This window comes from Schistocerca piceifrons, chromosome X (assembly GCF_021461385.2).
Source record: "Schistocerca piceifrons isolate TAMUIC-IGC-003096 chromosome X, iqSchPice1.1, whole genome shotgun sequence".
Lineage (NCBI taxonomy): Eukaryota > Metazoa > Arthropoda > Insecta > Orthoptera > Acrididae > Schistocerca > Schistocerca piceifrons.
This window is the reverse complement of record NC_060149.1, coordinates 136,775,768-136,799,401: the sequence shown is the minus strand read 5'-3', so window position 1 is coordinate 136,799,401 and position 23,634 is coordinate 136,775,768. Positions and strand designations below refer to the sequence as shown.

Below are 23,634 nucleotides of genomic sequence, written 5' to 3'. Positions count from 1 at the left end.
AAACAGCCTTTTGCTCCCTGTATTTTATTCCTGTTACCTTCAGAATTTCAAAGAGAGCATACCAGTCCATTTTTAGTATAAAAGGAAAAACTTGAACACTTACATGAACAATTACCAATAAAAGCATTAATGAAACAAATATACTGTGGTAATAAGAGAAATAATCCAGTGCTTGAATCTCGAAAACAGCAAAATGTGTGTCTCTACCTCTTTAAAAAAGAAGTAGCTTGATGTCAGTGATTCATGTTTTATGCTTGTTAATAAAAGAAAGCAAAATGAAATCTAGCTACGCATTTGCCTAGGCAAGTTGGAAAAGTCTCAAAATGATTAACGTCAAATTTACGCGTGTTCAACTAGATGTGTGTACCAGTTTGACAATGAAACCATGTAACACCTTCGCAACGTCAAGAAAAGTTGATATATACGAACAAACTGAAAAATGGATGGAGACACAACAGTCTATGACAAGTCACTCACATAACAGCCACAGTGAATAATCCACGTGCTCCAGAGGATAATAAGAAAGATGATAAAAAAAAAGAAAGAAATGCAACAACCTCGAGACTTTGACTAAGTGAAACCCCTCTTTTACACAATTCCAGGAACTTGCAAAAAAATTGTGTGAATTGTGGGAAAATGTAAAAAACGGAAATAATATTTTAAGTGGTAAAAGTCACATATAGGACCCCCCCCCCCCCCCATCCACATTACATTTCCGTAGTTTATGTATATTATATGTACATAATATGCATGAAAATATTCATTGCAGATTTGTTTAATATCTAATAAATGTATTCTGAATTTGGTACTATGTTCAGCTGCTGATGTGACATTTCCCACCACTTCAACACAACAAGCTGTACTAAGAGTGACTCATTTTGGTGAGAGGCAGATGGCAGTAAACCATGAAACCACCATATTTAAGTGTTTGCAAAGCTAAAGCACTGTATTTGGCAATTTTCATATTTATATTTTCATACTACAAAAATATGCACTGCAAGTGTTACATTGGATTAAAGATCTCTCTAAAATGCATCCATTTGTCCTGCTACAATGTTGAGGAAAGTGACACCACTGGCTGTTTTAAATTTTATAATGGAAAGTGTGAAATATTGCAAAGAGCATTAAATATGGTGTGCAAACATAGAGATTAGGCTGCACTACTGATCAGTCTGTCACCACAGCCTTTAATTCATATTCACATTCATTGGCTTCACAAACTCACAACCAAATTGTCACGTTCAAAACTAAGATACACCTTGGGCTACATTACAGATCAGTCTGCCACCACTACCAAGATTCTGGGGGCTGTGGGTGGGTGGGTTACCAAATCTCTCTTTACCCTCTTACGTTGATGCTTTATAAAAGATAAATAAGCCATTTTGTTTATCACACTGACTTTTAATTTGAATGGTCTTACATAAATGTGGCATAATGAAAAAACAGGTTCAGCAGTCCCTACTTTTTAAGGAAAAAAATCTGAAATTGTAGATTGCTTTAATTTTTTGGTGAATTGTTACAATTTTCAGTTCATAAACACAATGAACAGCTCTGACATCTACATCTGCAGCAAAAATCAATTTTTTATTGTCCTCACTGCCGCATTTACATTTCTGATAGAAGGATCCCTATCACAATCGCTGTCACTGTCACTTTTTGCACTATCATCCTTTTCCTCTATATGAAAGTCCATAATATGTTAAACAGACATACTTTCAACAGTGACAAGATTGTCATCAATGTGTTGGAAATCTTGCACTGGATGCTCCAACTGCAGCTTTCCCATGATGAAGCACGTAGAGTTTCAGTGTCACATTTATTACTCACATCTGGTATGTCATATCCATTTCCTTCATCTCCTTGGATGAAACCTGCTTATCGAAAGCCGTTAGAGATGGTAGACTACTTAACCTCTGTCCATGACTTGGCATTATAGTGTGAAACATCTAAAATTGGCACTTTAAATGAGGCTGGGTCTTTTCCAGCTCTCACCAAACTTAATGCCTCTTGCACACTGGCTTTCTAGTGATAAGTTTTGAAGGCATGGGTAATGGCAAAATCCAAGAGCTGCCATTTGTATAAATTTATATTTTTTGGTAGTGAAGGGTGATAGTGCAAAAAACAGGAGAATTTTCCTGTTATAGGTTCCCATTCTTGCATCAGAGCTATGCAACTGCTTCTTGTCTAGTTCCAACATCATCCATGCTTTGTTACTGAAAATTTAATTTGTGGGAAATGTTTTTCCATTTTTAAAACAATATGATTTTTTTTTTTTATTTTCCAGTCACAAATGGTTTAATTTTTTTCAGAGCCATCAGTTTCTGTGCCTAGCATTACTGTAAGGCCAACTTCACTATTTTCCCCTCTGTGACAATTTTCCCCTTTAAAGGCAGTGTTTAGTTTGGAAAGACATTGAAAAAGAGATCAGCGTCACATTCCCTCAGTTTATACTGCTTTGTAAGTTCTTATAATCTACCACTCTGCCATTGACTAAAAGTTTTTCTGGTTACGCTGTTTCCTTCACCATCTGCATTTTTTGTACTCCACATTATACCACTTTCTGAACATATCAGTGCACCTTGTTACATGTAGAGAAGTCCTCAATTCCAAGTGCATTAGCCACCTTGAGTACCATTTAGCAAAACATCACACTGTTCATCAGGATGTTGGAGACACACACCTCCTGAAACCAATTCATAATTTCTTTGAGCTCAGCATATTTAGAATAACTGGCATATTCAATCCTTTTTGAATTTGGACCATGGTTACTTGCACTTTCCTAAACAGAGTCTTTGTTTTTGAAGATGATCTGCACCACAGACATAGGTACCGCTAAAATCTGGGGTAATGCCACACACGTTCTGTGATGAATTTTAACTCTTTTGAGAATTTTTACTTCCTCTTCCAATGACAGTGTTTTCTTATCTCTTTTGGTAATATTTTCCATTTTAAAACTGGAAAGCATTAAATTTCTACTTGAGAGGAACAACTAACAACACAATACTTTGATTACTTATGCAAGACTTTAAACATCACACGGTACACACAGTCAACTCTTGGTATGGTGGTTGACAGGAGTAACTACGTCAACTGGGCTTTGTTGCTACAGCGAATGTAGTCAGTCTTAGCTAGCAGATGACACTGCATTAGTGCATATACAAACCATAGATGTAACTATAATATTACTAACAAATACTGGGAAGGGAACGTCCTCTGCATACGACCGTAATCATAGGGTGTAGTTAACACTAAACAATATAGATACAATAATGTCCAGCAGGAGATGAAGCACAAGTGTCACAACTTGTTCTGACTTATACCAATTCAGATACACTGAGTAGAGCACCCAGGGCACAAGAAAGTTAACTGTATAATGTCTGTAAACACTATTTGAAAGTCAATGTCATTTTATGTCAATTACATCATTCGTATGTCCACGAATACTGTTTCTTAAAGCTTAAATTGTGGGAAAATTATAAGTATGTTACTGCAAAAAGGGTGTGGATTAGCTTTGTGAACATAAGAAAGCTGATACGAGCAATAAAAAAAGCGTTGTAAATAGAGTGAAAAACATTAAATCTGGGAACGTAAAAGTGGGGTTTATATAGTAGACATTGTGTACATTAGGAAACCATCAGGATAGCCAAGCATGTTAATGTGCTGCTTTCAGGATTAGGAGAGGCGAGCCTGGCCCGGATTGAATGGAACTCACGAATTAATGACGAGGGCTGGTGAACTGGCCAGCCTGGATGTAGTTTTTAGGTGATTTCCCACATTCAATTGGGTAAATGACAGCTGGTACCCATGTCCCACCTCAGATTTGCTACACAAACATTTAGAAAATGTTCTAACACTTGAATATATGACTTACTCTAGAAGCAGACAGATGGAGGCACACACATTCTAACCCCAGGAGAGTTATGGGATCAGGAAGGGCAGCCAGTCACCAACTGCCACTGAATTGTGAAAACCCGTATAACAACGCAGACCCCATACAGAAATGGGAAAGAGGCAAAGAGGAGGAGGAGGAGGAGGAGGAAGGTGTACAGTACGATAGCAAGAAGCAAGGAATTTACATTATTTCAAAACACATAACTTTCAAGAAATAATGGTGTCTGTTCTTTTACACTACAATAGTCATGTGTGTGTGGCCATATATATACATGAAGAGAAATAATGACTTCAGTCACATGACGGAATTAAAACAATTCAATGATGACAAGTGAAAAGTTGTGCCACACTGGGACTTGAATCCAGACTTTCTGCCTTAACTGCTTCAGCAATCTGAGCACACTTCCTGTTCAACACAAACTCCCAACTTTTCTCACACTATTTCCATAGCCATAGCCCCCCCCCCCCCCCCCGATCCCCTTCCCCACAGTTCATTTTCCTTATTGCTCACAGCACCTTCCCTTATTGCTCACAGCACCTTCCTGCAAGAGGTGAGACCTCGGGTGCATCCACACTGAAGATATCATGAAATGCCATCAGGGTGTAGATATTACTATTATATGTGTGGTGTCTGTTCTTTCACACACGTCCTAGGAAGACGGATAGGGGGGCGTTATGGAAGTAGTGTGTGACAAGTTGGAAATTTGGGCTGAATGGGAGGTGCTTGGATGGTCGAATCGGTTACAGTGACCACTCGCATAAAGTGAGAAATTCAGGTTCAAGTCCGAGTCCAGTACAAATTTTCATTTATTAATAACTTCAGAACATAACTGCCATAAATAACATGCAAGAAACATAAACAAAAAGACTTACTCACTACTTGTTGAATGGATAGTAATCCAGAGACGTATTTGGTTTGAACTTTGGTTTTGCATCTTTTTTTGCTATTTCTAACAACTTCTGAACATCTTTCCTGCAAAAATGAGAAAGTATATGATGCAATTAGTGAAAAAATTGAATCTCTAGTTTTAACATACACAAGTGGAACACAAAGAGAGTCCTTAATGTCCCAGAAATTCAATGTGGTACATCACTGAAATCACAATCAAATATTACTACAGAAAAAAGGCTTATTAAAATAGCAGCCAGAAACACACTGCGGATAAAGGTTAGGCATTTATTTCTGCAGAACTGGGAAAAAAAGAAGCATGTGATGAGGGATATAATGACACAGACAATAAGTGAGGCAAAATAACATGTGTCAACTTATGTAGTGAGCCAGATGACCTCAATTATAATATATTAAGCACAAGTTCTTTAATCAGCCATGGATTTAAGATATGAAAACTGATAATCCCTACTACATCTCCAATATTTTAAAAAATAAATCATGGTTTCAGTAACACCCTTAACCTCTTAGATTGTATCTAATTGTAATGAAACAAATGCTAGGATTCCATCCTAATGACTAGCTCTTCACAAATTATAAGGACATCTCCATTTACATTACTTCAAACAGTTATTTCTTCTGTCTCTGACAACATGGATTTATTTCCATACTTCTAAAGAAAGTAAATGATGGTTTGAATGCCACTGTGTTTTATCAGTCATGATAGCATGCAGTTCACGCAGTTTTTTTTAATGGGAAAATGATCAGAAAAAGGGAGCAGGCATGAGTTTAAAGTGGGATATGAACCTCACTGAGATTTGGCATCTTTCACTGCCAAAGCTGCCTGTGAGAGAAAAATGCCCTACAATTTAAAGTATTTCAGTTACTATTTTAATACTTAACATCTGGAATTCAGTGTCTGATCAAAAGAATCTGGACACCTAAAAGTGGATATGGGTGTGGTTACCCTTCACCTTTGTAACAGTTTGAACTCTGCTGAGGACAGTTTCAATAAGGTGTCTGAATGTCTGTGGGGAAATGGCAGCCTACTCTTCCTCAAGAACCAAAACCAGAGAAAGTAGTGGTACTGGATGCTGGGGCCTGGAGCAAAGTCGACATTCTCACTCATCACCAAAGGAAGGAAAATTAGAGTGTAACCTCCTGTCAACAACAAGGTCCTTAGAGAGGGAGCACAAACTCAAATTACGAAAGGATGGGAAAGGAAATTTGTCGTGCCCTCTTCAAACAAATCATTTCAGCATTTGTCTGGAGTGATTTATGAAAATCACTAATTCATCCCAAAGGTGTTCCATTTGGTTCAGATCATGACCCTGTGCATGACAGTACATTTAAGGAATGTTATTTTCCACAAACCAGTGCCTCACAGATGCTGCTTTATGACAGACTGCATTGTCATGATGGTACAATCAGTCATCCCCTCTGAACTGGTCCTCTGCTGTATACAGTACACAATGCTGTAAAATGTGTTCATATATGTGTAAAAAACAAGGATGGCACACCCTAAACACGGAAAAAAATAATACAATAACACCACCTCCTCTACAATTCACTACTGGCACTACACATGACGGCAAGTAAAGTTCTCCAAGCATTCGCCAAACTCAAACTCTTTCAATAGGTTGGCACAGGGTATAGCACGATTCATCACTCCAAATCACTCGTTTCACCATCCACTGTCCGATAGTGTCACTCTTTACACCACCTCATGCATCGCTTAGCACTGACTAAAGAAATATGTGGCTTGTGGGCAACTGCTTGACCATTGTATCCCATTCTTTTTCACTCATTATGCTAGATGGACTACTGGTAGCACTTTGGAACTCATGAGCGATTCCTTCTGCTGATTTCATGCAATTTTTTTACAACCACCCTATAAAACAACACTCATCAGGTTCCTGTCCATCAGTACATTAGGTCTGCCTGGTCTTTGTTTAGCTGTGGTTGTTCCTTCGCATTTCCACTTCACAATCACATTACCACCAATCAACTTGGCAATCGGAAATGTCACTGACAGATTTGTTACTCAGGTGACAGCTAATGGATAATCCATGTTTGGAGTTACTGAACTCCTTTGACCTGTCAATTCTCTGTTACTGCTTCTCTACTGACAGCACAATACCCCCAGTCTCCGTTTATACTGGTGGGTCAGTGATCAGAGAGTGTATTCCAAATGTCAGAGTATTAGTGACAGTGATAAGATGTTACAACAGGTTTACATAAATAGGTACAGCTGTACAAAATTTTGTTTTAAGAAATCAGAGACAAGCATAAAAGAAATATGAATGTGCAAGGCAAAGAAAGAAAAACAGGGAATATTAGGGTTCAATGTCCCATCAATAAAAAGATCATTAGCAATGGAGCACAATCTCAGACTGAGAAAGGATTGGGAATGAAATGGTCATGTGTTTTCAAAGGAGCCATCCTGGCATTCACCTAATGAGATTTTGGGAAATCACAGAAAAACTAAATTTAGATGACTGAATGGCGATTTGAGCCATCATAATACCAAATATGAGTCCAGTGTATTCTCATTGGGCCAGCTCACCCTGTTCCAAGACATAGGAGCAAATTGACCACAATAAATATAGTAGTGGAAAAAATAAATACATAAAAGTAAATAAGTGACTAAAGATAATGCACCCTAATAAGAATATAAGGTTCAAATTATACATATTTTTCAGTCAAAGTGATCAGCAATGCTGAAATATCTCAGTTGTTAGGCAGTATTGAAAACAAACAACTCAACGACTGACTGCGAAATTCACAGCAGCTGTGGATCCATACACACAAAAGACTTGTTTCATTACCAACAATATAAACATTGATGCTTCATCATACGTATAGCTAAATCTATACTCTGTGAATAAGCATCATTTCCTGAACTGTATTTTTGGCTGAACTTAGCTTATTTATGGGGGGCCAAAGCAATATACAAAATGATTTACACAGGGTGGAGAAACAGCTTTTCATTTGGTTATGTTTTACATTCCAGATTACATAGACAGACAAGCATATAATGCATTTACTGAAAACTGAGGAGGAGAGCTACAGTTCGGTACAGATTTTGAAAGTAACTCTGGTATCCCTGCCTGACAAGTTTGAAAGCTTGTCAGAATGCATGGACCTAGACGACAGCTGCTACTCAGTGCTTCTGATATTTGCGGGTGTTGCTGCTGCCGCCCTAGTGCTAGGTGCATTTCACACCCAGGTGCCGGCCTATTGGCACCTGTGGCCACACTGTAAAGGTAGCAGCACAAGGGGCCAGACCTCAGTCATGTTCCGACTGCACTCTCGTATTGTTCATTGTACTCAAAGTCGAGGCTCTCAATTCGGTCTGCTATCCAGGCTTGTCATTCTATCATGTTATCTTCATTGTTCCTCCATCACTGTTGCTGTCTTTCTGTGACTGTGACAACTGACTCCCTTGGACAGTTGGCCCGTGTCTTCTGGTCGTGCCCGATTTTGGTTACTGTAATTGGCGATAGGGAAAATGGTTAACAGTGTCTTATGGGCGCGAAACTTGTGCAACTTGTGGAACAGCTACAGCAACAGATGCTCCTGCAGAATTGCAACAGCAGTTTAAGCGGTAAACTGGTCAATCTTCCTTTCTTGGAATTCCTCAGAGACATTTTTAATACTAAATAACTTGGCTCCCCTCTTAAATCTGGTTGCACTAGCAATCTAGTAGGCATGTTTATTGCTGTTGAACTATTATTGACAATGTTTCCATGTGGTTGCATCACACATTGAGTTTCATCAATGCTGCAAGCAGCTGAGGCAGTCATATTACTCATGAGTGATGGATTTGTAAGGACTGAGTCGCCGTTGTGATTTCACTGGCGCAAACCCATCTTGTAAAACCACATAAGCAGATTCCGTGATTCGAGACACGTTGGTTCAATTGGTCCCCAATCTAGAAGTACATACTGCAGCCCTCAGGCAGGACAATCTTTTCTTGAATGATATTTTGAAAATTGTGCACTCTTTTGAGATCACCCAGGTGGCAAATGAATATCTTATGGCAAGAGTTCAACCACAACCAAGGTGTCGAAATTCTCGCAAGTCCTTTTCCCGACGGCATTGTCATGATTCATCACTTTGAATGGGTTAGTGGCCTGTGAGCAGCCAAGCACACCGCATCAGTGTAAGCAGTAGGGTCTTCCATGTTGTCCTGAGTGTTTCACACTGCACTAACATGCAGACTGACAGATCATTGGGCACACTGCACCCATTGTTGAAAGGGCTGAGCATCTCTGAACTGTCTGCTGTCAAGCATCGGGACAGTCAAACTCCACTCCACATTTGTGTCAAGTGACAATGCGTGAACTACACAACATTGTTCCCCAGGGCAATCCTCCCATCACCAAGCTGTCTACTGATCTCACAACTGCACATCAGGATGTTTGTTTGTAAACATGGGAGTGATGGTTTCCCTTGTGAACCTCCCAACGTATGCTCACCTGGGTTACTCAGCATTGTCCCCGACCTCCTGCAAGTTGTCTGTATATGGTGACAGATCAACTCTCCTCAGAGGTTAGTTCACAACTACAGCAGCAAACAAGGAGGTTACATGGCTGATAACACTGTTTGTTGCCAACAGTCATTCAGTTGGAAATGTTTTCAGCCTGGATGCCTTCTCACTGTTTGTGTTCTTCATCACGGACAAAGTTCACATTCCAGACACGGTTCTCTTTCAGGAACTTGTCTCTGTTTGGCCCTGGCCTGGGGAGCACCACCATTTTGAGGCATATATTTCTATATGTCCAGATAAAATGCACTGTTTATGTCAGGCATGTGCACTTCCAGTCTCCCTACGGCCAGCCGTTAAGCTCAAATTCGATCGGCTTCATAAAGCTAGGGTAACTGAACCTGTCTAGACTAGTGCTTGGTCCACACCACTGGTAGTGGTTACGAAACAGAATGAATCCTTCCAGCTCTGTGGAGATTTCGGGACAACAAACAAGTACACGTTGAAACCTACTTCATATCTTATCCGGAGAATCTCCTCATGAAGCTTGTCAGTGCTTATTTACAGATCCCACTGGATGAGGAATCACTATGTTTTATGGTCATCAATACACTCTTTGGTTTGTACAAATACAAATGTTTGTCCGTCACATTCTCTTCCATTATCGTAATCTTGAAGAGATATCTGGTAAAGTTAAATATATTCATTCCAGCTTGTACCAATTACCTAGATGATCTATTTCCTATGTTGTTAATGCAGAGCTAAAGTGATGCCTACAAAAATGTCAATTTTTTTAGTAGCAGGTGGAATACCTTGGACACATGCTCAACAAAAATGGGAATCAGCCCACTGGCTGAAACATTAGGGCTGTTGACTCTCTCCCACATCCTCAAAATCTACAGGAGCTGCAGGCTTTTCTGGGTAAAGTGAATTATTATTCTAAGTTCCTCCTGCAAGCACCACACATTGCACACCCTCTCAAGCATCTGCAGAAGAAGCGCATTCAGATACAGAGTTCAACTGTCTATGAACATGCTTTTTCAAGCTGAAGCACAAGATACACTTGGCACCTTTCCTTACACCTTTTTCTCCATCACATCCCCTTGTTTTGGCTGTTGATGATTCCCCATATGGCATTAGCGGTGCTGGGGCATTGTAATGGAGATGGTACTGAGCAACCCATCACCTACGCATCGAAGACATTGACGCCAGAAACTACTCACAGATCGAGGCAGAGGCTTTGGCAATCATCTATGCCATTAAGAAACTCCATGTGTACCTCTTTGGGACAAAGTTTATCCCCATTACTGGTCACAAACCATTGGTAGCGCTCTTTGGGCCACACTCCCAGCCTGCAGAGCAGATAGCTCAAAGGCTCCAGTGCTGGGCTTTTTTCCTTAGTTCTTAAAATTACACCTTTAAGTACAAGCCAACTGTGCAACATGCAAATGCAGATGTGCTGTCTCAACTACCCTCAGGACCAGAGCCGGTGTTTGACCAACAGGGAATCTTCTGTTTCCACATTGATACAAAATGACAATGCACCTTGGATGGGATTTCCATTACTGCTACTCACATTGCTGCAGACATGCTCTGTGACCCTATCCTGTGGTCTGTTGTGCACTATGTGTTACATGGGCGGCCCACTTATTTTTCCAAATCTACTGAGCCAGAACTCGGGGTCTGGGATCACCTTTGTCATTGTTTGTCCGCTGTCTTCGATATTATGCAGCTGGATGAGGAAGCAGATATTCACCGTGTTGTCATGCCAACTACATTACTCCACTTCAGTCTTTTTCGCCCTGCCCCACTCCCCATTGACCCTGGGGCCGCATTCACCTGGGCTTAGCTGATCCCATTCTCTCTACACGGCTCATTGCCGTGGATGCTTATTCCATCTACCCTTATGTGGTTAGCATGGCATCCATCACTAGGACCACCACACTCAATGCAGTTACTTGGATTCTCATCATCAAAGGGCTTCCCCACACTCTTTTGTCTGAGAACGGACCCCAATTCATGGTGATGGCCTTGAACAGTTCTGTAATGTCAATGAAATTAAATACTTGTTTAGCCCACCTTTTCACCCATTCTTCAATGGTGAAGTGGAGAGGGTGGTGTGTACATTTAAACAACAAAAGTTGACAGCATTGGGCACACCCAGCACCACAGCAGCACTAACAATGTTTCTCAGCACCTACAGGACCACTCCTGTGCTTGACTGTAACACAGAAGAGCTCCTCCATGGTTAAACAGCCACACAATTTTCCTCCAACTCCTGGCACGACAGCCCTCAGAATCCCAGATCTGACAAGCTGAATGATACCACCCAGGTTCAGCTGTTTGGGTGCGTTCACATGGAACAAAACCTTTGTGGATGCCAGTTACAGTGGTGGCCATCCATGGCGGTGCCTTATGACAGTTGATACTCTGAGGGGTTTGGACTGTTGGCACACCAATCAACTCCTTCCCTACCAACTGACTGTGCCACCATCGGTGGGTCACTCAGAATTGGAACACCCTTTTGCCAATCCCTCAAGCACACGGGTGCAATTTGTGCTCCAGGCCACCATCAGTGGTTCCCGTGGATGCGGGTATGGAGGTTGAGACCTCACTGTAGCACTCATCCATGCAACAGTCATCTCCCACATCGCCATTCCCAAGCACATTGTCTGACATCCTGTGTTCCTTCTTGCAGCTGGCAGGCTCCTCCATCAGGACGCCAACCGTGCCAGTGGTTCACCTTCCAAAACTTTGTCCACGACGCTTCAAATGCATCAATTTTTGGGGGAGGGGGGGAGGGGGGAATCCTGGTATCCAGTCCCAATGAGTTCAAAAGCCTCGGCCCTCCTCCCTGGAATGGATGGACACAGATGACAGCCGCAGGCACTGCTTCTTATATTTGTGAGTGCTGCTGTCACCACCTCAGTGCTAGGCACAGGCCATGTCCCACAACCCAACCTATTGGCACCTGTGGCCATGCTATAAAACTAGCAGTGCAAGGGCCCAGAACTGTCGGGTTCCAACTGCACTCTTGTATTGTTCACTGTGCTCAGCATTGGTTGGTTCTTGATATTGCTATGTCTAGGCTCTCAATTCAGTTCGCTCTCCAGACTTGTCATTCTATTGTGTTGTCTTCGTTGTTCCTCCATCACTGTTGTCTTTCCGTGGTTTTTAGCGAATCACCCTTGACTCCCTTGGTCAGTCGGCCAGTGCCTTCTGGTTGTGTCAAATTCTGGTTACTATAGTAATGTATTTGCAAAGGTGTGCAATGCATCTTAACAGCTGTATGACAAAACTGGGGAAATAACAGATCATAGTCTTTTCTACAGAAATGTCTCAGCATATGCTTCAAATGATATAGGGAATACACACAAAATTTAAATCACATTGCACCACCATTAACATTGTTTATTTGTTCTGTTCTTATTGGAGACAATGATCTGCCCAACACGAGGAGATAGGCTTATGTATAATATTTATCACAAATAATTTCAGAGGAATTATTTATAAAACATGATTACCTGTATGCTGCAGGCAGGCACTCCTCTTCAAATGTGCACTCAAACTCTTCTTTTTCATGTGACCTGTAAATCCTGGAACGCAGGACGTCTACATCTCTGTGAAATTCGTCAATCAAGTAGTCTATTGTTTTTGGTGAAGTGTCAAACTCAATCAAAAAGTAACTGAAAAAATGACAAAGTAAACATCATAAAGCTACATGGAAAAGCGTGGTCTTCCAATCAAACTGAAAGAAATTTTTTGTCCATAAAACACATAGTGATTTCAAAGGAACAATCAATAAATTACAACAGGATAGCTGGCACTGTACTCACTCTATAATTACCTCTAAAAGCAATCAAGAAAACTTTTAGATATGATGTTTCAACATAATCAACACAACACATAAAAAAATCTGCAGTTAATTACTTACTGACTACATGACTACAATTGATAATAATACAAAACACATGTACTTTTATGTGAGAGATGCAAGGCATATATGGTTTGAGGATGAATCTTTCACCCTGCAGTGGAATGTGCATTATTTTGAAACTTTCTGGCAGATTAAAACTGTGGTGGACTAGGACCTGAACACAGAACCTTGTCTTTCAGCAGCAATGCTCCAAAAAGACAAAGTTCTAGGTTTGAGCCTCAGTCTGGCACACAGTTTTAACATGCCATGAAGCTTCAGAACACATGACTGTTCTTAAATTAACCATCCCAATGATATGGTTTTGTTACATGTAAGAAAAAGTGTGCCAAATGTAGTTCTTAACAGCTGAATGACAAAACTGGGGAAATAACAGATCATAGTCCTTCCTACAGAAGTATTGTTGCCTGACCATGTTGAGACTGTTGTTGCCACAGAAGATATGAAATCCAGTTACTTTTGGCATACGCCTCTGTTCATTGTACATGAAAACGGTTGTGGATGGTAGGTTACGTTCGGGGCCTGAAGATGACACCATGTGGTGTCGAAACTGGTAGCATGCTTTAAAAAGAATAAATAACATTAGATCTAAATGCAGCCGTTGGTTTTCTCATCATTATTCAAGTACTACGTGTCCAGCTGCAGTCCCATTTGATGGATTACCGGGATTCTTATAGAAGTGTATTTTCTGATTTTGAAGCAAAGCTATTAACTACATGAACTGAGTGCCTTGTAGACTATATGGGCATCTGAAACTGCATAAGCAGGGTGTACCCATTCATCCAATTGTATCCTCATACACAGATCCACTTCAGAAACTGGCAAGTAAATTGCACACTATGATAAAACATAACATCAAATTCAAATCAAAGCATAGTTTTTCAAACTTTGTGGATCTTGTAAATAAAATAAAACATTCATACATCTCACACAGTACTAAATTAGTATCATTTAATGCCTACCGTTTATTTTCCAACATACCAGTAAAAGACTGTGTTGATATTCTGACAGAGATGATGTACTGGTCTGATGTTAAGCCTGTGGAAGTGGATGACTTGAGACTGACACACAGACACGCTTAGCATAAAAACTTCCTAGATCTAACTACTGCCATCTGTACAAAAACACATTGTTTCAAAATCTTTGGAAACACTACAGCTACAGACATGGCAATATCTTCTTGCTCGCAACACCCAGTTACACTCAAACATGCACTTTCTATTCAACAGCGCACTGTCTCTTATCCTTCCCTGTCCAAAGAAGATTTCAAAGCAGAATTAGACACAATAAAATTTATTGCCTCAACCGAAGGCTGTAAACCTGCCCTGATTGACCAAGCTTTGCATAGGAAATAAACACTGATAATTATACCCCTCCTCTATGCACCGTCTGTTGTTCCTCCCAATGCCTGCAGGGTGTGGAGTACAATCCCATACCTCACCACATCTTGTATAGGAAACAAAAATCAAAAAGGATTCCACAGTAAACGTGCCAAGGAAATCAGATACTTTTTTGGTAGTGGTGGGGCCTGAGGATGGCTGCAATGTGCTGCCAAAACTAGTCGTATGATAGAATAAAGACATTCTCAAGATACAACTGTAATGGTACTTTTTCTTACAAAAATTATACTCCTCCTCTATGTGCCCAATGCTGTTTCTTCCACTTTTGCAAGAAATGATATACAATCCCATATCTGGGAAGGGGGTCACACAGTCTAGCCAATACACTGAAATTCAGCAAATATAGGACACCACATCACAGTTTATTTTCAGTAGTGAAGATAAGACCCAACTACTAGCCAAGAGTGGTGTATATACAATTGATTGTGGTAAGTTTTTTATTGGTCAATGAGGCAGAGTCATAGTAATAAGGTTGGTAGATCATGGACAGAGCTGGATATTGCAGAATTATGATTCTATATTTTCTAAGCACGTACTGACTGAGGGCCACAGCTAACAGCCACAGTCCCATGTCCTCCACTTAGCAATGGACAAATACTGAGTATGTCTGAATTCCTGGAAATCAAAAATATCTTGTCCACAGTCCTGATTTAATATCAGATGACCAAACACAGCTCCAATACATCCCCCTCTTCTAAACTTAACTCTCACAATTTTCCAATGTTTCCCATGCTGTCTGTTCCTTTCCATCCTTCCATTTCCCTGTATTTTTTATTTATGTTATTATGAATGCCTATGTGCTCCATATATTGTGTTTTTATAACTAATGATTCCAGGTTCTGTAGCACTTCCCACGTGTAATACATGTTCAAGCTACTCTTTAATAATCTTGTCAAGTACTAAATTTATTTTATTGTGATTGTACATACATATTCTGTTGTTACAATTGTCAATTCTATATTTTGCTCTGTTTCTGTATCACCTTCTATATGTAATACCTCTTCGAACTATCCTTCAGTGTTCTTGTGAAGTACTAATTTTATTGAGTCAACTGAAATATGCAGCACTGGTCACTGGCTTTGATTTATAAATGTGCTGTGTTATGTGAAATCATGGTCATCCAGCATATTTGAAATGGATGGTTTGAAGAGAACATTTTGCTGTATGTTGTGGCAACTTCTAGTGTAGAATGCCGATTTATCGAAGTTGCTTTCGAGTGCTACCAGTGTGTTGGAGAGGTGGCAAGTTGTTTGCCAAGCATTGTATACTATTTCTCTGCTTCATACTGAAATTGTAATTTTTGAGCTTTGTTAACGACTTACTGAAGTGTGGGTAGTTACTAGGCACAGATTTGGTTTTGGCTTTGGAACTGTTAGTTTAGCATGTTGTTAATGGTCAGAGATCTAATTTTTGCTTAGAATCTGTTATTAGTTATGGATGTAGTGAGGAAATTCACTACTAGATCATCGCACGCCACAGTGGGTGATTTATGGCCACCAATGAAAAAATTTGTCCAGTGTAATTTTTTTAAATGAGGTATGGTATGTGTGTTTCATTTATGTGCATGATTGTGTTTTCAGTGTATATCGAACTGGATGTACATGGAATTTTTGTGAATTTGTGAGTTCTATTATTAATTGCAGTTAATAATGTTAAATTAGGACTGGAGGGTATAGTGGATTTTATTCTAGCAGTCAAGTTAGCTTTAAGAAAATACTTTGATCTGCAATTTTAGTTTTTTGGTATCGTGGAATTTGTCCTAGACATTTTAGTTAAGTCAGATTTTTTATAGCGGTCAATGCAGCGAATAATAGGTTTTTCTGTACTGTGCAGTATGCTCTGTGCACACAGGTCAAGCTAAGTCTTCAACACTGGTTTCTGAAATGAGCTGTGGTTTCTTGACATCATGGAGTATGTTATAGCAGTGTAGGTCAAGTGATATTTTTTATATTAGTTTTTGAGTTTAATGTTAATGTTTTTCTGATTTGTTCCCTTTAACTTTTATATTTTTAACTGTATTACAACTGCACTGACAAAGATTAAATTTACTCTGCGTTATGTACCTCACTCTTCATGTGTAACATCTTTTTCAATGTTGGTCATGAATATTGTCCTATTTCTCACAACATCAGTCAGTTAAAATTTGATGATGGCCTCTGTAATCTGAGAAGCAATTAACAAAATAAATTAATACTGTAAAACACACACGACATTGTACTTTTCATTCACAATTACAATTCTTTTATGTATTACACCAGTACATCATTGGTGCATGACTTTTCTATATATACCGGGTGTTTCTCCTATGAGTTTTTTGGTGTATTTTCTCTGGTGTTTTGTCAGATACTACAATTTCATTTTTGCAACATGTAGCTGGTGTCAGCACAGACAAATTCTACTCATCATGTCTTTCATACGACACTCAAAGTTGACAGAATGTGTGTGTGTGTTCCCCGTTTCAAACAAAATGATTTCTAAATCAGCATTTTACATGCTCATTCAACAGAGCACTACCAGGTTAGTCTAGTGCAATAACTGTTCTACTGATGTGTATTAATAGGAACAGTAAAACACAAAGAATAATCAGTACTCCTACAGAGATTGAGTAGCGCATTTCTACATGGTGGTAGCAGTGAGTGTGGGTCAGGTCTGTGCTTGTCACTGCAGGAGTACTCGTCATTCTGCATTTTACTGTCCTGTTAATTCATACCAGTAAAACGGATATCACACTAGACTACTTTGAGACTGCTCTGTTGAATGGGCATATAAAATTCCACTTTATGAGTAAATATCATTTTGTTTGCAATGAGGAACAAACTGACACTTTCCATCAATGCTGGGTGGTGCATGAAAGACATGATGAGAATACTTGTTTGGGCTGACTGCAGCTACATGTCATAAAAACAAAATTTTGAATATCTGTGAGACACCAGAGGAGATGTGTCAGGTGACTCTTAGGAGAGACACACTGTGTTTGTGAGGATTCCCAATAGACCATGTAACAATTTCATACCCAGTCAAGAAAGAGAGCCATGACATTCAAATTCACAGAGGTGTGAATGTTGATTCAAACCACTACCTAACTTGAATCAAAATCAAATTCAAACCAAAGAAAATCCTTCAGAAATGAACACACATAATGAAGTTAGACACAAAAAAAGATCATAAAATCCAACATAAAGCAGGAATGGAAAATACAACAACCACACATGGGAAGAATTCTATAGAAAGATCACACAAAATGCAAAACAACAGACACCATGGAAAAAGAACACTAAATATCCATGATGGTACTCAGAATGTGAAAATGCACTAGAAAGATGCAAACAAGCCTTCCCAGAATACAACAATAAAAAATCTCCTGAAAGCGTATATCATTTTAACAAGTACAGAAAACAGGCTGCAAAACTCATTAGGCAAACCAAGAGAAAGTATATGAAGGAACAACTGGATGCTATTGAAGAAAACTTCTGCAAACACAATGTGAGAAAATTCTACACAACTTTAACAAGGGAGGTCTGAGGGTATACATCTCAAAACTCATGCTTCAGAAAACAAGATGGAAACCTCGCATTAACTAATCAAGAGTACTGTCAGGAGCAGGTACATCATTTCTCTGATGTCCTTAACTCTCCTGAACCTGAAACAATATTCACAATGCAGGACCGCATCTCCACTCACCCAGAATCACTCCCACTAACAGGAAATACGGAAGTGTCCGATCCCACCCATCTGCTTTGACCCATGACGTCACAAATATGGTGGAAATGACCATAAACCACCATTCCAATATGGCACATATAAAGTCAGTACGTACACATTATGAGGACGAAAATACATCGAAAAAAACACACACACACACACTTTCCACAAAAAGCCTAATGAGACTAACGGGACAAGTGCGGGAAATGGGGTGTTTTTAGGTGGGGGCAAACTAAATATAAACAAATTTAGACATCCATCCCCAATACAAAACCACACAAAATGACGAAAAAAACCAACATCATAAAACTCCCCAAATACCACTAAATACAATATGTGGAATCGGACACTTCCCTTGACCTATATAGCTCAACAGCAGCTCCCGATCCCATAAATTAGGATCAAACACTTCCCTTGGCCTATATAGCTCAAACACATCTCCCGATACCAATATCATCATACATAGCCACACATTGAGATCGAACACTTCCCTTGACCTGCGCACTGTTAATTTTATCAGTCATATCCATTCCTGAACAAAAACAACAGCCAATTAATTTTACTAAAATTACCACACAATATACAGCGAACAACACTAAATTAACCTTCACACAAAATCGTTATCTCACTGAAACGAATTCCACTACAAACACAGCCGACACTTGAATAATTCTGGATAATGAGCAAAAGCAAACTGAGCCCATAACACCACACAAACGAAGACCCTGAACATACCACCAGAGAGCACAACAAACCACAACACGACGACATCTACAAACACGTCACACTCACAAACCAAACTCCGCGCCGTCATGACGTCACACACGACAACACCCTTACGTCAGAGGTCAAAGCCGACGCGTGGGATCAGACGCTTCTGTCGACCCAACTAACACACAATGAGATCCACAAACATATAACTAAATGAAGAAACAATAGGATATCTGGTGAAGACAGTATCATTGCAGAACTACTATAAAACTTTGGAAGAAAATCGTTACAGGTACTTACATAACAACCACAACCATCTGACAAACAGAAAAACTTCCTGACAACAGGAAATGTGCACTTATCTATCCACTGCCCCAGAAATGGTATAGGGCAATCAAAATTTTCTCAGTGTGCTTACTTGAGAGAACAGTTGGAACACAAAATTGGTGAATACCAGGCAGGTGAATACCAGGTAGGTAAAACTTTAGGTAAATTGTTGCCATCACATGTTGTTTCAACATTTGAGTGCTAGAGACGCTGACAGCATTTTCCCCAAACTTAGTCATTATTGATTTCTACATCTTCTGAGAGGAGGAGGAGGAGGAGGAGGAAAGCTTACACACACTAATAGGTGAAAGTTATGAATTTCATTTATTTGTTCTCTGGTAGTGCGATACCTGCTTAATGCTGAAAAGTGGAACCAGGAAGCTCTCACCTAATTGGATGTGAGAAACAACATAAAAACTATGACAGGGCAAACAAGAATGTTGCATGTCCTTTAATCCAAAAGTATTTACACTCTACAAGCCCTTTAATTCAAAAGTATTTACACTTTGGTTAATACTGTAAAGCAACACTCAAATGGTATGAATCATATTCCTGACCTAAGAACCAAATAATCACCAAATTCTGTCATCATGTGAGTACTATAAAACACTCCCAGAGTAAGGGCAATTGCATAACAGTGCATGGATCATCACAGCCATTATTACTGGTTGCCTTGAGAAGAAAGAAGCTCAACATCAACTTCTCTGCACCGATTATCTGTGTGGTAAAGAGAAAATTGTAATACTTTATATGGTGCCATCCATGTGCTCAGTTTGAAGTGTATGTTGGTAATGTCTGTTGCGAGTAACAATGTTGTAACAGCTGATTCGTGTAACCAATGATGTAACAATTTATTTTCATTTTGATCACGAGAGGAGACATATTAACTACTTAACATAACAACCTAGGTCTTTTGATATAACATCGCAGGACTCTGCACACAACACCACAGTGAATAATGTAAACCAAATTACCTGCTTTCAAGCTAATATGGGGCACTGGCTGCACTACAGATTAATCTGTCACCACAATCAAGATTTCACATCGACAACTGTAGGTTCACGAACTCGGAAGCAAGCTGTTGCCTTCTGACATTAACAAAACTGTCACATGCCAACCTAACCTAGACACTGGTTTCTGCTACAGCTCAGTCTAGACAAAATCATTAATGTGGCATGTTATGCTACTGGAGAAAGTTTATATAAAATAAAATGCCAATGAAGCTTTTAAGTACAGAGAGAAATGTGTATGAAACATGCGACAGCGAAGTTCACAGCTTCTTTGGATACTACTGAGATTTTACAGCAAAAAAGTCAGAGTGGAAAGTGTTTGGACATAAAGTTTAGTTACAAATTTTGCTTCCTACAAATTGTTTATGCCAAAAGTACATTTGTCAGTTATCATATGACAGACTCTGTTATGAACCACATGCAAAAATTTTAAAATACACCTCGTGTAGAAGTATGAGGCAGCACAGAAATTCTCAATATAAAGCATTTAGTTTACAGTAACAGTCAGGATGAAAAATGGAAAAATAACATTACCTGGCTTTTTTCTCAACAAGACCATGCTTTCTAATTTTGAAAGGCAACTGGCGTGTCCCAAGATTTTCAATCTTTCGTATGACACCACCTTTATCAAATATTGTTTGACTTGCACGTTTCAGTACAACAAATGTTTCTGGCTGAAATGAAGAACAATACATTTAATATCCAAATGTAGTGCCTCAGAGTGAGAAGCACAGCACAAGAACAAAGCAGTCTACCATAACTATCCAAATATTTAATACAAATTATTTGATATTTGTCAGTGACAATAGCTGTGCTGAGAAAAAATAATAGGCTGTAACAATTTCTGAAGACTTTCAAATCTTAGAGTGTCAAACAATGGAAACTCCAGGTTGGAATAACAATATACGGAACAGGACAAATTGCTACTCAGTGTAAAGATGATGAGTTGAGTTGTAGACAGGTGCAATGAAAACACTGATATACACACACACACACACACACACACACACACACACACACACACACACACACACACGGATGAAAGCTGCATGTGTATCAGTCTTTTTTTGGTGTCTGTTTGCAACTCAACAGGTCACCTTTATGGTGAGTAGCAGTCTATCCTATTCCTTGTATAAATCTTTTAGTGTTTCGTCACACAGACAGCACACACAATCAGATCATTATTTTTTTCATTAATTCACAAATTCTTCATGAGCACTGATCATTATGCAGTCTGCTTTAATTGAATAATTTATTTTCTCAGCCTTGGTGGTCCTTAGTAAATTCCTTTCCACATTTACACTTATATCTTAATTTGTATTTCCAGCTACTTCTCCTCTGGGTCCATACTGCAAAGGCCTCAAAACAATTGCTCTTGATATCTTTACAGTTGTTACATTTTAGCACCACATTATGATACAAGCTACTTTATCTTGTCTGCTTATTCATTGCTCCACAGAATATTTTATTTTCTAGATTAAAAGGTCTCTGCAATTACAGTGCCTTTATTACTTCTTTGCATGTTTGTTACTGATTATTCTGCATTACAAACAAATTCTCACACTTATCTTTTTCCCACCACATTAATCTTTTTAAAAACTTGCCTTCAGACAAATTTCTTCTCCAATTTCTACTAAATGTCATTTCAATTTGAGCCAATAATGCCATACTATAAACAAATCTCATACATCTGACTTTCTTTTTCACATTTTGATGTCTCCTTCACCTTCATGAAGACATTTTTTTAACACTGTTCACCTTCTCTTTCTCAACATGCTGACTAACCTTCCAATTGAAAGTTTCCAAGAGATTTTGCACTGTCGTTGTTCCAAGGCTTGTCTGTAAGGCTCAGCAACAATCTCTGTGATTCGTGCACACACAAAGACAAGTTACACACTTGAGACACAAAGGATTATATTGCAGGCAGAAACTAAAATCAAATTACTATTGATCCTTTTGTCAGCTCATATTGTGAAATGTATTACAGCAAAATGGCTCAGCTTCTGTGTCACAACACTTCCTCCTTAGTAGTTCTACAGTAATTTTATGATACGCTATTGATGTTACGGATATTTATCATTTCAGAGTGATCTGGTAATGTCTATGGGCGAGAAATGCAGGTGAGGGCAAAACGAATGTGGTCTGAATGAGATTACTGTCACTCAGAAGCATACTGAACTGCTAATTTTAAAATACACCAGAGGATTCAATCATTTACACTTAATGGTTGTCCACATTCTGTATTGTATCTATTGCATTACGATCCATTCATATTTGACATTAATATCAAACTTCTAAACAACATAGGCAAAAGCCAGAATGTTACCGGTGTCTAGTTTTTTTCTCACATCTCTCTTAATCATACCCTGAAAAAGTGGCTAGAGCGACAACCAGAGCAATTATAACGATCAGAAAGAATGGCTGTTGTTTGATGCGGTTGATTATACTTTACAGAGGCATTTCTACCATGAAAAAGACTGGCTTACACAAATTGCATTATACTACAAATTACAGTAGTTCCGTGATTTGCAGATTAACACTGTCAATTCAACAGTTTTACGTTTCCTTATCTGAGCAATAAAGTTCTTACCCGACTAAGTGTTTTAATTAATAATGGCATTTCATAAGTCGGCATGTTTGAGAGAATGTTTTCTTCGGTTGTAAACAAACAAAACTTCCCAAGTACACACCAAAGAACTTCGCAGTACAAGACGAAACATGCAGAACCTGTTTCGACAGCAAAGATCGTAAACACGTATCGTTGGGTGATCCAAAGGGGGGCTGAATTCTTTAGCATGTGTGTGTGAGACAGCGTGGAAAAGAACTTAAATTATGACGTCACTTATTTAATAAAATGTCATCTGTTTTATTTCTCAGAAAGTAGGCAGGAAAATGTAGGTAAAATGCAACAGAGAGTTGAAGTACGAAAATGTAATACTAATTTTAAAAAAATAATCATAAAATAAAGCTAAAAATCGAGATAATTTAGTGCACGTCAATGGGCTAAAGAGTCTGATATTAATAATATGAAGAAAACCCATTGTGTTACGAAGGACGGGGTGCACTACTGTCATTTTTGCTATTGTCCATTGTTAGTTATTTATGTGTTTCACATGTGTCAATAGATTTACACAAATATTACATTTGTATTCTAAATATAAGGCAACACACTGACTAAATGTAATGGGAGAGTTGTAATACCACTTACTTTTAGAAAAGCTTTAAATTTCAGTTATTACTGTGTGATTTGCTTCTTCCGACCTCAGGGTAAGGACACATTG

General features: G+C 39.0%; 1 protein-coding gene across 2 annotated transcripts in view; it reads right to left on the bottom strand.

The window, feature by feature from the left end:
- The window catches only part of LOC124721252 (probable 28S ribosomal protein S6, mitochondrial), a 53,975-nt gene extending 30,914 nt beyond the window's left edge, over window positions 1–23,061 (bottom strand). Inside the window, exons 1-4 of one of the 2 annotated variants that reach the window (XM_047246119.1) lie at window positions 22,944–23,061; window positions 20,888–21,027; window positions 12,794–12,955; window positions 4,765–4,864 (exon numbers count right to left, since the gene is read on the bottom strand). In XM_047246119.1, coding sequence (XP_047102075.1) covers window positions 4,768–4,864; window positions 12,794–12,955; window positions 20,888–21,027; window positions 22,944–22,988 — 444 coding nt within the window. In that variant the 5' untranslated portion in view covers window positions 22,989–23,061 and the 3' untranslated portion in view covers window positions 4,765–4,767. The remainder of the gene's footprint in view (window positions 1–4,764; window positions 4,865–12,793; window positions 12,956–20,887; window positions 21,028–22,943) is intronic. The other variant, XM_047246120.1, reaches the window with a different exon arrangement.
- Between the last annotated feature and the right edge of the window lie 573 nt (window positions 23,062–23,634).